The 15621-nt window shown below is 34.0% G+C and overlaps 1 protein-coding gene across 1 annotated transcript in view; it reads left to right on the forward strand.

The window, feature by feature from the left end:
* The first annotated feature begins 408 nt into the window (after positions 1–408).
* Positions 409–15621, forward strand: part of LOC125652158 (hyaluronan-binding protein 2-like) — a 30981-nt gene continuing 15768 nt past the window's right edge. Inside the window, exons 1-2 of the mRNA XM_048881151.2 lie at positions 409–786; positions 962–1061. Coding sequence (XP_048737108.2) covers positions 508–786; positions 962–1061 — 379 coding nt within the window. The 5' untranslated portion in view covers positions 409–507. The remainder of the gene's footprint in view (positions 787–961; positions 1062–15621) is intronic.

The raw sequence follows: 15621 nt of genomic DNA on the forward strand, positions 1-15621 counted from the left end.
TGATTTTCCTACATTTAGTGAACGTTATTTGTCATTTAAAAATGATAATGAATGTTAAATGTTTATCGACATTATGATTATATGCCATGTAATATTTATATACCGTTGCAGTCAAATTAATTTTAAACTTGAACACAGCTTTTTTCACATCTAAAATTATGTAATGCTCCTGACAGTTAAGTGCGGACTAATTACTGTTTGCATATATCTCGATAATTCCCATCAAAATTTAATTCAAATGTGGTAGTTCGGTTATAGAACAGATATTGGAAAATGTGACATTTCAATTTGAAACAGGCTAGCCAAATGAAGAAGTTAAAGGTGAATATAAATGTAGTTGTATTTGACTTTGCTGCTGTGAATTAATCAATGTTGCCCATTTACTTCTGTGAAAACATAATAAAATATTATAGCACTGCAAGAATTCGATAAGAGAACTACCGTATGTGGTTGCGATGCATGGGACATCTATATTAAATCCGACTTCATGATTATTTGTTTTTAGAAATGGGTTATGAAAAGATTCTTATTTCTATAATGTGGCTTGTTTCTGTGAAAGCAGGAAGTCGGCTACTCGGATTCAATTTCAAAAGTGTGAGTCCAATGGGACAGAAAGAATGCCTTAAAGTTTGTCATCGCTATACGGATTGCCTCTCCATAAACTTTAGCAGAAATCGTCTTTTATGTGAGTTAAATTCTCGGCAAAAGTCTGGCACTGCCACTGTGACAGAGAACAGCCCTGAAGCGGAGGATTTTATCTACATCCCCCGACAGTCAATACCACAAGTATGTTTTAATATATAAATATAGTTTAATATTTATAATTTAAGTTACATGCGCGTATTTAATTCTGGCGTAATTCTGCTGAAATGAAGTGTATTTACAGTAACTAAAGACATAAAGGCAGGACTATAAAATGTTTTAGGATATTCTAACTTGATCCATATTTCCAATATTACAGGACGTGATATCTCAAACAGGTGCCTGCAGCAGTGTAACATGTCCCGCTGGACACACGTGTTTCGCCTTGCAATCCAATAAAGCAACCTGCATAGTTACAAGTACGTATCTTCATTAATCTCAACAATCAGACGGCATTTGAAATATCAAGCAACTAAAAAAAAATCTTGCTCTGTAGTTTGTACCCAAATAAATAAGATACTCATATATTTTGCTCTATATACAGTATCAATATGTACATTGGAATTTGACACTGGACAGCTAGACCTTTTGTTTCAGGGGTTAAATATTTCATGGACCCCAGTTCTACGCGACGAAATCTTCGAATTTGAAACGGCAATATTTTGACATGGTAAAAATTATCCTTTAGATAGATCGAAATAAATCCTGTATTTCACGTCAAGCATAATATATAACATTAAATCAGGAGGCAGGTTTTGTGTTAATAATGTTTCACAACAACGAAATACGAAATATTCATTGGATGTTACTATATGTGTTTCGTCATGACCTTCCTTTGGCACCACCCTTTTCTTCTTAGCGATTCTGCTTTCCTTTTTAAAAAAAACCCAGACAATGCAGATAATGTGTTTGTCAAATCTGTAACTTTCCCGTACAAATTCTACTAGGCAATGTTTGAGGAGAAGGTTGACATTTCAGTATACATACAAATATCATATTAGGTGATTAGAGAGCAAGTTATATATTGTAGAAGAGCAGAGACACATTTTTGGAGCGAAACATACATTTGAAAAGCCTACATCAAATGTGAGTTTATTTAATGTAAGTGATGTTTTAACGTAAGAAATATGGAATCTCATCAATTTAGAATGCAGTATATTTCCTTTTTTTCCTTTACAACAACATACAGTGGCGGATCTAGGAAATCACAAAATAAGAACACAGATTTAAAGAAAATACCTAAAGTTACAAAATCAACAGGTTGGAAGGGGGCGTCAGCTAACTTCTGTTGGTCGAATGTTGTCTGACGTGTTTCATACCACTATTGTTAGGTCGTTCTTTGTACACTGACTTCGAATTACTACGTTTATCTGATCAATCAATATAAAGCTATTTTGACCGGTAAGCAGGGGATGTTTACTTCTCCTAGGTAATTATATCATGATTTCAGAGGTCCTTACTCTCAATTCGTATTCTTAACGAGATTAACGACCTTGATTACTTTTCGAAATATTTTTTATCTTTTTTCATATAAGCACAAGTTCACGTCTACACCTCGAATTATGTGTTTAAGCTTTGATATTTAGAAAATACGCTTCGCACAATCATGAAAAATGACCTAATATCGAATATCAGCACTATTAATTCGTCCCCCCCCTCCCCGATTCCATCGCGGTTTAAATATCAAGTTTTCTGCGTTAAATTCAGAGAGAACCAGCATGCGCGAAAATTAACTTTAACCTTATTTTGACCGTTAGTTGTCATGGCAACCGTTGTCCCCTTCCTGGATGTTAACATTGTTCTAATGAAAAAAGAATAATTTCATAAGCATTTTCAAATCTTTTATGATGTTCACACAAATGACAAGTGGATTATTAAAATGCAGCATATATCGGAGTTATAGATATACACATGTACTTGTACCATACGGATTAACTCAAGAATTTATCATTTGTGTATTACACGAATCTGTAATAGGAATGTTTCAACTTTTGGGATGTTGAAAAGTCAGGAAGCATGTGATGTTTTGGCATATAGTAATCAATATTACACAAAATGAAAAACGAAAACCAACATAACAAAACAAAGCAAAATAAAAATAAAACAGATCGATATTTTGTAAAACCAATTATTTCCCTCATTAGTGATTCCATACCATGTTCTACAAAATTAAAACTGCATGTGTATTGAGTGGTGTTTGGTTTATTTTCAAAAGGAAAATAAGTTTAAAAATGAAAAGTTGTCATTTCAACTTTTTACCAGTTCAAAAACATTTCTTGAAAATCAATTTCTAAAAGTATTTATTAGATATTGTACTTGATCCTGTTGGATTACTTCCTTACCCCAGTAAGCGTGTAGAATTCAAATAAGAAGAAAGGGGTAATATGATGGGGAGATATGTTTGAGAGGGAGATATGAAGTTTTATCATCCCTTTCACGTGACTGTCTAGACCAATCAGATTACGCGTCGCATAGAATTCTCATACTGAGGTTTAATAAATACTTGATACCAAATACATGACTTGTGTACGTGTTCCATCCAAATATATCATCCAAACTTTCAAAATGATTAATTTGTTGGATGGTTAATTGTATACTGTTTAACTCGATAATTTTTCACTAGTATGGAGACGTCACCATTGCCGGTGAAGGGCTGTAAAATTTAGGCCTATGTTCATCACGAATGAGCATGGAGGGATCTTTATCGCCCCATACCTGCTGTAAAACGGGGTCTCGGCTTTTGCGGCCTTATCCTAAGGTCCGCCCCATTTAATTGCTTCTTACGACAAACAAGGGGCACTGAGGACCTACCTAACCCGGATCCCCACGGGATTGAAAGTAATGGGATAATATATTTAATAACAATTTCGATATAAACATTATATGATATAATATAAAATATTATACCTCAGTATGAGAATTCTATGCAACACGTAATCTGATTGGTCAAGACAGTCACGTGCCAGGGATGACAAAACTTCATATCTCCCTTTCAAACATCATATCTCCCTATCATATTTACCCTCAATCGTAACTACTCGGCTATTTCCGTAACCGCAAATGAACCTCGTATGTGGATTGACGCCATCAGAGTTGGTTGTTACGTATACATAAACGTAACTTTGACGTCACGGTCGTACGTTACACTATGAAACGTGAACTTTCAAATGCATCTAAGATATTATACACATCTAAGGTATTGTACCACTATTAATTTCCACTTACATTTTATGTATTGGAGTGAATAAGACGTTAATGATACCAAAACTGAATCTGTGGTGAAAATATAAATAACATATTATTCAGGGATTCGGTTCTGGCCTTTTAACTCTCATCCACGGGCGCGCTTCCGGCGAAGAAATGTATCGATTTGATGCAATTCTTGCGCCGATCCACGTCCGAGTCTTCTTACCGGTTACGGAAAAGGACGAGCGCGTGATCCGATTGATTTACCCCTTGGGCAGCCTCGTGCATTTTCCATTAATTTAACGTCAAGGTAGACGAAGTGTATTATGACGTTACAATAAGTCCGAGTCATTCTACTTTCATAGTTCGTCTCGGTTTTGGTTAATACAAAAACAAGCTAGTAAATTAGCTTTCAAGGAGAATGAAAATACAAAAACTGGTTATCCTATCACTGTATTTCGTTGTTTGTACCTTCTACCGTAATACGTTGACGGTAAGGTGTTACCGTTAGGGTGATCTCAGCTACATACAATGTATAGATAAGCGGACTCCAATTTTAAATGCACTTTTGTAGTCTTGCTTTGTTTCGGTATAATAAACGATTTATTGCATGAATGTTCGGGAGATATGCAAGTTGCCCTCGGGGAATATGATTTTCTTGCGTGAATAAATCTTCATATCTCCCTCACTATCATGCAATAAATGTATAATATCTTCGTAGTCTTCTGTGATCAGGTTTTCCAACAGTCTGTTGGAAAATCCCAATGGCACAAATTCTGCTCCTTTGTTAGATGACCTGTTTTTATTTTCTTTTGAAACGGAGTTTATTCAAAAGCTTCTACATTCAAAGAAAGAATATATTGACATGTCTTTCAACTCGACATTTATATATTATACCGACGACGTTTTATCTATTATCAATAATCATTTTCATTCATATGTCGATTCGATATATCCCTGTGAACTCGAGATAAAAGACATCACATAGTCGTCCACTTCTGCTTTATACTTAGGTACAACTCAATTCTATGACCAATGGGATGATTTCAGCTTCTCCATCGTCAATTTCTCGTATTTTTGTAGCACTATTCCATTATCACCTGCATGTAGTGTTGAATATCTCTCAACTGATTTGATACGCAAGAACCTTTTCTGCGTATGATCAGTTTTTAAACTGAGGCAGACTATTGACAAAGAAGTTGATGTTACATGGGTTTCAACATTTTTGTTTAAAGTCAGCATTTTGTATACTCTATAGTCGTTATAATGTTCTAGTTTGCCAATACATCATATTATTGGGTTAAATGCTGTTTGACGTGATTCATACCAATTGTTAGACCGTTCCTGGCAGACTGATTTTGACTACTCCGTTCACATGATCAGGATATAGGGCTCACGGCGGGTGCGACCGGTCAACAGAGGATGTTTACTCCTCCTAGGGACCTGATCCCACTTCTGGTATGTCTAGGGGTCCGTGTTGCCCTACTCTTTATTTTGTATCCCTTTAATGAGGTGTACACCTGAGGTATGGAGCACTGCCAATTTTTTGGGACGTGTATTTTTTAATTTCTACATTGAAAGATGATTAGGAAATTAAAAAGAAAAACTTGGATCGCATTGCCTGTTAGAGCTCCACTGCTCTAAACATGACCTTTTTGCACTTAAAATCGACTTAACTTCAGATTGATTCAATTAAACTTGACTTATCTGTTGGTGTCAACGCAATACAAATGAATCATTACATAAAATAGATACATAATCATGCAAGGTGAAGATAACGAACAGTGATCAATCTCATAACTCCTACAAGCAATACAAAATAGATAGTTGGGCAAACACGGACCCCTGGACACACCAGAGGTGGGATCAGGTGCCTAGGAGGAGTAAGCATCCCCTGTTGACCGGTCACACCCGCCGTGAGCCCCGATAACAAAGTTTAGTACAAGTAATGGAAATAAATAATGAACTTTTTGCATTTGATATACACAAAAATTTATGATATTAAGTTTGAGAGTTTTAAAGGACATATTAGGGATAATGTCAATTTTTAAAATTTCGCATACTTTTCAAGGTTTTGTCTTAAAATTCAAAATAGAATTTAAAAAGTGGGAGTTAGAAATCAAATTTTTAAATCATTGGCGGAAATACTAAATTTTTATACAGAATTTCGAATAAATTCATTAAAACTTTTTAAAGAATCGGTGTTCTACTATGTATCCGTAATGAAACAAGATTTTTCTACTAAGTGATACTAAGACCTTGAGAAACAATAGGCATTCCCCACTTGGTATAGGGTGTATGTTGAGTAAGTTTGACGGTCCTAGCCCCAACGGTTCGGTCTGTATCCTGCCTACAAAATTTTCCTACTTATACTACGACCTTTTACCTTGAAGAACAAAAGGCGCCCTCCACTTGGTATGTGAACTACAAGGTTTTCTTATTAATTGATAATACGACCTTGACCTTTAGCCTCTGACTTTGGAAAACAATAGGCATTCTCCTCTGATGATAGTGATCAAATGAATCAAGTTGTAAAATCCTGAAGCTTACGATTTGGCATGTATCATGGCCACAAAGTTTTCCTACTAAGTAGTGATACTACGACCTTGACATTTGACCTTGAAGAACAAAGGACGCCCTCCACTTGGCATGAGTAGTATGTATACCAAGTTTGATGGTCCTAGCCCCAATTATTCGGTCTATATTCTGCCCACAAGGTATTCATATTAACTGATACTACTACTTTTAACATCTGACCTTGAAAAACAATAGGCATATTCCTCTCATCATGGTAATCAAATGCACCAAGTTGTATGATCCTGGAACTTACGGTTCGGTTTTTGTCCTGCCTACAAGGTCCGGACAGATATACAGACGGACGACACCATATCATAAATACAACTTTTTTTGACGGGCGTATAAAATTCACCAGGTATTCCAAGTTTTTCAAGCTTGTATAATATCCACTTATGTCATACTTTGTCAAAGCTCTACGAATGTCGAAAATGTTACTCTAACTTCTTTTCCCTGATCAAGAATTGTATGAATCTTTTCCATGCATTTACCGAAAATGCTTAATAGTCATATTGGCCTATAATTACTGCCGATGTTGCTGTTGTCTGTTTTAAATACAGAGAAAACATTTGCTATTTTCCATTGGTACTTTTAATGATCAAAACCTGTCTAAAGCGTTTAAAAGGTTTTACAAAAAACGTTAAGGTTATACAATATCACAGAAGGTCATTGAAGAGAGCTTATTATTTGTTTTCTAAACAAAGATTGAGGTATGTTATTGTTTACGAAGTTTTCAAAAGAATTGGACGAAAGCTGAAGATAACGAATATAACTCCTACAAGCAATACAAAATAGATAGTTGGGCAAACACGGACCCCTGGACACACCAGAGGTGGGATCAGGTGCTTAGGAGGAGTAAGCATCCCCTGTCGACCGGTCAGTTTATTATATATGTATATATCACAATTCATGTATTCTTTAGGTAAAATGTGTCATTTAAAGTTAACATTTGTGACTGTGCAAGATTAAGATTCTTTAAATTACAAAATTAACATTTCACATGTTTGTTTGCAAACATAGAAAGAATCGAGTCTTTGTTTACATAACACAGAGTTTATGTTAAAATGTTACTCTTATCCTCGCATTCAGAATGTCCAAATTGTGGTTGTCACATTAAATGAGTTGTAGTTGTAATATTTAACATAAAAAATGAAACATATTTCGTTCAAAAAACGTGAACCAATCCCTTTAAGTATAGTAGGATTGATATGCAATCCGGCCCAGTGGCCTTGCTAGTATTTGGTGTTTCCAAGACGTCTTTAAATAATGTCTTCTATAAAAATTACAGGTATGCTTGAAAGAATGCTTATGTCACTAAGATTCTCATCGTTTGGTTATTCAATATTTTCATCGTTAATTGCTGATTGGGAACAGATATAAATATTGAATAAATTTGATTTTTTGTCATTTATCGGCAGACTATATTCATCAATTTAAATAGGAGGATAAGTATTTGAGTGTTTAGTACCAATTATACTTTCAATTTTGTCCACTGTTGTTGATAAAAGTTAATTTCATCTTTTTTTTTAATGTATCAGTCTTGTGTAATAGGTTTGTCTTGCGTTTTTGATTTTGTTTATACATAAATGTCATGTTTTTCTATATTGTGCCCAGTCACTAGAAGAATTAGTTCTTTTAGCAGTTGAGTGGTGACGTTTACGCTTTGTGATAAATATCCAAATATCGTTGTGCATCCATGGAGGATCACTAGTGTGTGATGTGATGATTTTAATTGGAATGGATTTTATGACTGAATCAATAATGCAGTTTGTTATGTTATTGCAAGTTTGATCAATATATATCTTTACAAATCAGGACATCCCAATCTTGATTCATGAATAGGATTTGTTAATCTCAGAAATATGTTTTGGAAAAAGACAATATCTTTCTTTTATTTGTTCTTGTTTGGGACTTGAGTAATTTTAATACACAGAAAATTGGACAGTGGTGTTTTACAGTGTTTGAGAGAATGTTATCCCTAACACCTGAAAATTCAAATACATATGCAACGTCTCAAAATAAGCAATGTTATTCCACATGTAAATCCACGGCTAATAAAACTAAGAACTACTTTATAAAATATCGGGGAAATGCATGGCAAGCAACTATTTGTAGTTTCCCCCCATTACTATGCATTCTTGGTGTACCTATGTATAGGCCTGGTGCAATAGAACTACCCAATATCTGTGTTTCAACCCAAATCAATGTTTCTTGTGTCACAAAAAGACTTGCCATCTCCTCAATATTATAGGGTTATTGAACTTATATTGGTGAATATTGGCACGAGTTGGCTGTGAAAATGCACGAGCTTGCGAGTGCATTTTGACAGCCAACGAGTGCCAATATTCACCTATATAAGTTCAATAACCCTTTTATTATATAGCTAAAGTATTTAGTTGTTAAATTATATCCCTTTTCACTCAAACTACTCCAAAATAAACGAGAATTCATCAATATTGGCAGTGTGCAATAACAGCATGCTTTTCTTAACTGTTGAATATTTAACCCGTCATTTATGCATGAAGCAAACTGATTTTGTAAATGGGGACATCATAATTTATGTACAGTAAAACATTTTGCTTAAGTAAATATCAAATACCGGCTCTGTCGGATTCGGAGGACCGTCGTCTGCCATTTTGGCTTGTTTACGTCGTTACGGTAACGTCAATATTGAACGCTCATACTCGGAATGTTTCGGGCGCATACAATTTACGCAATGCAAAGTTAGCGTTCAATAAATTCTCAGGATATTGAACGATAACATTCTCTAGATTTTACGCAGATTTTATATTAGACTATTTATTATCTATATAATAATTATTGATATACGTATATCTTTGTAACTGAAGTCGAAACCATACTTTATTTGAGCAAACATGCCATTTTACAAAAATCTTGTAAAACCCTCGAGACGTTTACAGAGGGGTATGTGAGAGCAAGGAACGACAACTCTGGGTAGAGATTGGTAACGTCGAGGAAAACTTCTCGACTTGACAAAAAAGACCAAAAGATGTTCTAATAGAACCGGATGACGCGAAACATTTATTTAAACAGAGGAGATCGTGCACATGGGAGAACAATCAACTGGTGCATGCACGAGTGCATTGTTATCTGAACCACCAATGTTTCATAAACAAGAAAATTAGAAAAATGGCATATATAGTTTGTGAAAATAGTTTTTAGTCTTCTTTTAAATAGAAAAACGATTAATGTTATAGAGTCTGATTTATTCTTTTATACACTGTTACATTTCAACATACTCATCTCAGCAACGCTCAACAAAGGAAGTAAAGTATTGTTATTCATATCTTAAAATTGACGTCATTTGTGAATTAGTTGCACTGAGCTTTTGGAAAATAAAACGACATTCGTGTTTTACGAGCATGAATATTTTCTTGGCAGATTTATATCATTGGATTAAAGTTATTTGTTGCCAGATTTATATCATTGGGTTAGGTACATGTACGAAACTCAAACATTACTTTATTTATTTCAACTCTAAGGTCTAAATCAAACACAAGGGTGAGTCTTAATCCTGGGTTTAAAGGTCAAAGCTACAAATGAAAGGTGAAGATAACGAACAGTGATCAATCTCATAACAATCGGTATGAAACGTCAGAGAGCATTTGACCCCCAATGATATGTTGTATAGGCAATCTAGATCGTTATAATGACCATAGAATTTGTCAAAATGCTAACTTTAAAGGAGACTGTTGAAACCCCTGCACCATCAACTTGTTTGTCAGTAGCCTACCTCGATTTAAAAACTGAACATACACAGAACAAGTTCTTGTGTATCGAATCATTTGAGAGATATAAACAGCATATCCATTCACCTGATCAAGATATAGGGTTCACTGCGGGTGTGACCTGTCGACGAGGGATGCTTGTTCCTCCTGGGCACCTGACCCCACCTCTGGTGTGTCCAGGGGTCCGTGTTTTCCCAATTATCTATTTTGTATTGCTTATAGGAGTTATGAGATTGATCACTGTTCGTTATCTTCACCTTTCATGCAGATGATAATGGAATATTGCTAGAAAAATATGGGAAGTTGACGATGGAGAAGCTGAAATCATCCGTTTGTCATAAAGTTGGGTTGTTAGTTTGCCGTTAATATCTATTTCCAATAAAAATATCTAAGTATGAAGCAGAAGTGGACGAAATAAATATTTCATTTCCATTCGGCCTATATATCATTACAGCTCAAACAATAAAACTTACAATGAAATGTTTGCATGTTGTAGGATATTAAAATATCTGTTTTAAAACACAGTTTTATTTCATCCAAGAATATTGATTTGTTTTGGTTAGAAACATGTCTATGATCCACGTTTTACAGGCCTTTTGTAACTAGTTTAAACTATTGTTGATATGGGTACAATTATCACCTTAAGGTTGATCGATCCTCATGTGATGGCATAGGTTTTTGCAAAATCCTTAATGATATAAACTTTGCGCATGAAAGATATATATCTTTCCGATGAATTTTATTCACTGGATATAATAAAAATATCTGGTATTAATATTGAAAAAGTTTATATTTTCCATAGATAATCAATTATTTATGATTTTAAAAATGTTGTCAAGGGCAATAACTCCTATGCTGGAATTTCCTCCACTGGATGTTTATTATAAATTGGTTACCGTAATATCCACAATTATTCTATACATATTTATAAAATAGCAGGTTTTTTTTTAAACTGTTGATATTTAAATTTTGTTATTTCAACAAGTTTTTATCTATTTTTATTATTCTGTTTAACGAAAATGTGTAATTTTCTTATGTTGATGTATACTTCTGTTTTTGTATGTATGACATCTTTAAAAAGTTGGCAACATATATATTTTCTTTGGTTATTGATTAAATTAAACTATATTGAGTGGAAATTAATAAAAAGAATTCCACTTTTAACCATTAATATAGATAAGTCACATGAGGATGGAGCTACCTTAAAAAAATTCATATAGAAACAAAGCCTAAATGATTTAATTGTACATACATGTGCACATGTATTTCCAGATCTGTAAAAGTATGGACGGGGCCAAATTCGTATAAAAAGTTCAGCTAATGAGGAAACTCCAAGGTTAAACTCAGAGTTATATACCGTTTGTGGTGACTTTATGCGCGGTGTAACATTTTTAAAAATCATAAAATTACGAATGCTAATGAGTCGAATCATGTGAATCTGAACATGAAACAAGATAATTTATTTTCATAAATATATTGGGGGCCGTTATGGCGCTAGCATATAGTAAATTTCACCTCATCCTGTTAACTAGATTATAAATAATATATCGTTTTTGTTTTAAATTTTTGCATGCTTTGTAGTTTACTAGTATTCTTAGTTTATGAACATGGACCCTAGTTAATGAGTTAGAACATTATTTTTAGCATGAAACATGCAATTTGATCTCATCACTTTAATGTAGGAACCAATTCTAATCACCTAAAACAAACGATTAATAATTCATTCCAACATTATCAACGGGATGATTTCGGTTAAAATGAAATCACTCTAAATTTCTTAGATACAGTTGTACATAATCATCACTGCGTCTATTTTCCATCCCCTTTCCCTTCCTTCTGAAATTGTAAGTTCTATTTATGGATTTTTTCTTTAAGCATAAAACGTACCCTCTCTATTTCAGTGAAGAAAACTTTTGGGGTGTTTTCTCTCATTCTTTTACCCTTCCCTTTATTTTATTTTATTTTTGCTTTGTGTTAATTATATTGTACCGTTAAAATTTTCATTTTTTCGAACAAGTAGCTATGTATTGATTGTATTGATTATTGTGCATCGCTTATGATTACATTCACCCCCTATTCTATCTCTATCCATGCAAAATTCATTAGCTTATTACCCAAAGTGATACAGCAAGTCAGTATTTCAAATGCCAAACCATTCTCCTGATCTGATATCAGACGTCAGAGATTTCAGTCTTATTATCTAACAGGTAGATATGCTGATTGTTCTACTGTGAGAACGAGCGCGGCTACATATGCTTGCGGAGATCTACATTTTTCCACAGAGGAGTGGGTGTCACGCCATGCAATTTTCTCCTATACTAGGGACTAACACTTAGTATTTTACAACTGGAATTGCATAAAAATATGAAAATATATTTTATTTTATTTTCAACTAAGCTCAGGTAAGGGGATGAACCCCCGGTCCCCCTCTCTATGAGCGCATGACATAACAGCTACCTATAGAAACAACAAACAAAACTGATGTTAAAACAATAGAATGAATATCTTCTTGTAATAGCAAGGTCGTGATATTTATAGATATTTTGTGATAATCCCCATGTATTATTGACGTATTTTGAAAGAGGAAATTATAACAATGTATTGTACAGAATCCTAATCTTTAATACAATACTTTGTAAATTTTTAGCATTCGCATATAGTGTACTCTTTCTATAAAACGAATTAAAAACTAAACATTTTAGTCGTTTTAAACCCGACAAACTATAATAGATACCTTAAGCTTGTGTACAAAAATAGAACGATCCTGACACAGCAGACCGGTTACCGGATGTACAAAAATAGAACAATCCTGACACAGCAGACCGATTACCGGATGTACATGTAACTGTCGCAAAGATACAAAAATGCAACAAGCAGTAAGCTGATGAAACAGATGGGTTTCATGATCTCATATATTCTAACTAACGGATATTTTCCACCTCATTTTCATTTTATTCTGTTTTTAGGTCACCTGCCTCACTTAGATAATGTCTTGCTATTTTTGTTCGGCACGACGCTTCGTGTGTTGGTGGTAAAGTTTTGAACATTTTTACTTCTTCTCTGGAACTAATGAACCAATTTCAATCAATTTTGGTATATAGAATACATGTATATGGGTCAAAGGGACCAAAACTGTGAATTTCATGGACTATGCCTCCCTGTGGTCTTAGGGGTGTGGCCAAAGTCAATGTAATGTTATCTTGAAAACTGTTCTGTACTCCTGAACATCAAGCAGTCAAACTCTTAGTACGATTATAATGAACAATGAACCCTTTACCAAACAGTGAAATTGATGACCCCTAGCTTTTCAGGGTTCGTGACACAGAGTTAGGCGAAGTTGGTCACATATTGAAAATGCATAACGTCTTGGAAAATCTCCTTCACTTTTGGACACCAAGGGGGCAAGCGGTATGCATGATTATAATGAACATTGAGCCCATTACCAAAACTTTTAAATTCATTATCCCTGGGTTTATTGTTTATGCCCTAAGGTGGAGCTAAATTGGTGGTGTATTGAAAGTGTAACCTATCTTAGAAAATCTTCTCTACTTTTAGTTACCAGGTAGTCAAACTGTTTGAATGATTATGATAGACAATTAACTTATTACAAAAAACTGTGAAATACATGACACCTGGGTTCAGGGTTTATACAAAAACTGTGAAATTCATGACACCTGGGTTCAGGGTTTATACAAAAACTGTGAAATTCATGATGAATTCAGAGTTAATACCACAAGGCAGAATGAAGTTGAGTTGGTCATGTATTGAAAATATACTATATCTCAGAGAATATTTACTTCATGACATTAAGGAGACAACATGTTTACATGATTATGATATGGTTCTGGTACAATGTACATGTACCGGGGTAGGGCTATTGGAATGCAATAGAAAATTTTCCTTATTGCTGCACATCAAGCAGACAAACTATTAATCTGTAAGATTATAATACACAATTTGAAATTTTTGACCTCTTGGTTCTGGCCTGGGGGTAAGGGTGGAGTTTAATTGATCATATGTTGATAATGCAATATATATGTAAAAGTGTTTTAGAAAATCCTTATTCCTGGATATCAAGCAGGTAAACTGTTTGCATTATCATACTGAGCAATGAGTCCCTCTTTGAAAACTGTAAAATCCATTTGTCCCTTTAAAATTCCAATAGGAAATCGAATTTCGCTGTGGTATCATAAAACGCACTCTCCTACAAAAGAATTCTGAATTGTCAATTCCGTGTAATAGTTATATCAAATTATATTTACATTTCCAATGATGTTGCTTTTGATATTTCTACACATTGAAATGACAACCATTTCCTCTCGAATGTGTTGCAGTTGTAAGCAAAACGCGTATAAATCTTGATAAATATAGTTTATCTATATTAACTGCTGGGAATTTCTACATAAATGAAAATATATTGCAATGCGTTTTACGATGCATGTCGGAGTGAAGCATTGCAGTTCATACCGTAATGTATTTTAAAAAAGAAAGTTATTTCTTAAATATCTACATCTATCATCTAGTACAAAGTATAAAACTGGAGAAGTATATTTTTAAAAAACCCACAGGTAACCCAATGGTTTACAAAGACCAAGTATGTGCATACCCAGGTGACCGTTTATAAGGCGCCGTTTAGGAACATTCATTTTGATACCAAAAAGTTGAATGTATGAGCTGATAAATATTTTGGCTACGTTTGGTTGTATTAAGTGCAAAACTAAGATTCCTAAATGATAAAGGACTTATAAATTTTATGTGATATAACTCGATATGATTTCCCCCCATTGTTTTGAGAAATCTTGGGAGTAAATTATATTCCATATGGAAAATTGTATTCATTATACTTATTAAAAACATACATCCAGTTTTCCTTTTCATCATTTTTGAAAAACAGTTTGTTGTATGTTGTTAATGATGGAGAAAACGTATATAACCGATTTATCATGAATTCGTTCATAATGAATGGCATCTTTCATACTTCATCGTCCGACCTCAAAGCGTATATACGTGTTTTGTACACGCTCTGATTTTTATTCCTATCATCAAATTATAAACAATGAATTTCTTTTTAATAAAGATGTAATTTACAGAATATCGGGAAATATGTCTCCTCGATTTTTGCACGGTAGCCCACCCAGCTTGCGATATTCTTATCTTATAGATAGATAAATAGATAGATAGATAGATACTTATAACATATCTCATATCTCGATTTTTAACTCTTTCATTTTGTTTTAATGGAAATAGTATATAGTCTATGGTATCATTAATTGTGTTGTATCATTAATTATATTGAAATGACGTCATATTCCTCCTCAGAAAATGTGACATAAAACTGCTTACATGTTGCTAATTTGAAATAGCATTTTTAGGAGATGAAAACCAACAACCATTATATTCTCCACGAATTATTATCCCCTCGCAATTCATTTTGAGAGGGGATTTAGTAACGGGACCAATCGTGTAGGGA

The sequence above is a fragment of the Ostrea edulis genome, chromosome 5 (genome assembly GCF_947568905.1).
Source record: "Ostrea edulis chromosome 5, xbOstEdul1.1, whole genome shotgun sequence".
Classification (NCBI taxonomy): Eukaryota; Metazoa; Mollusca; class Bivalvia; order Ostreida; family Ostreidae; genus Ostrea; species Ostrea edulis.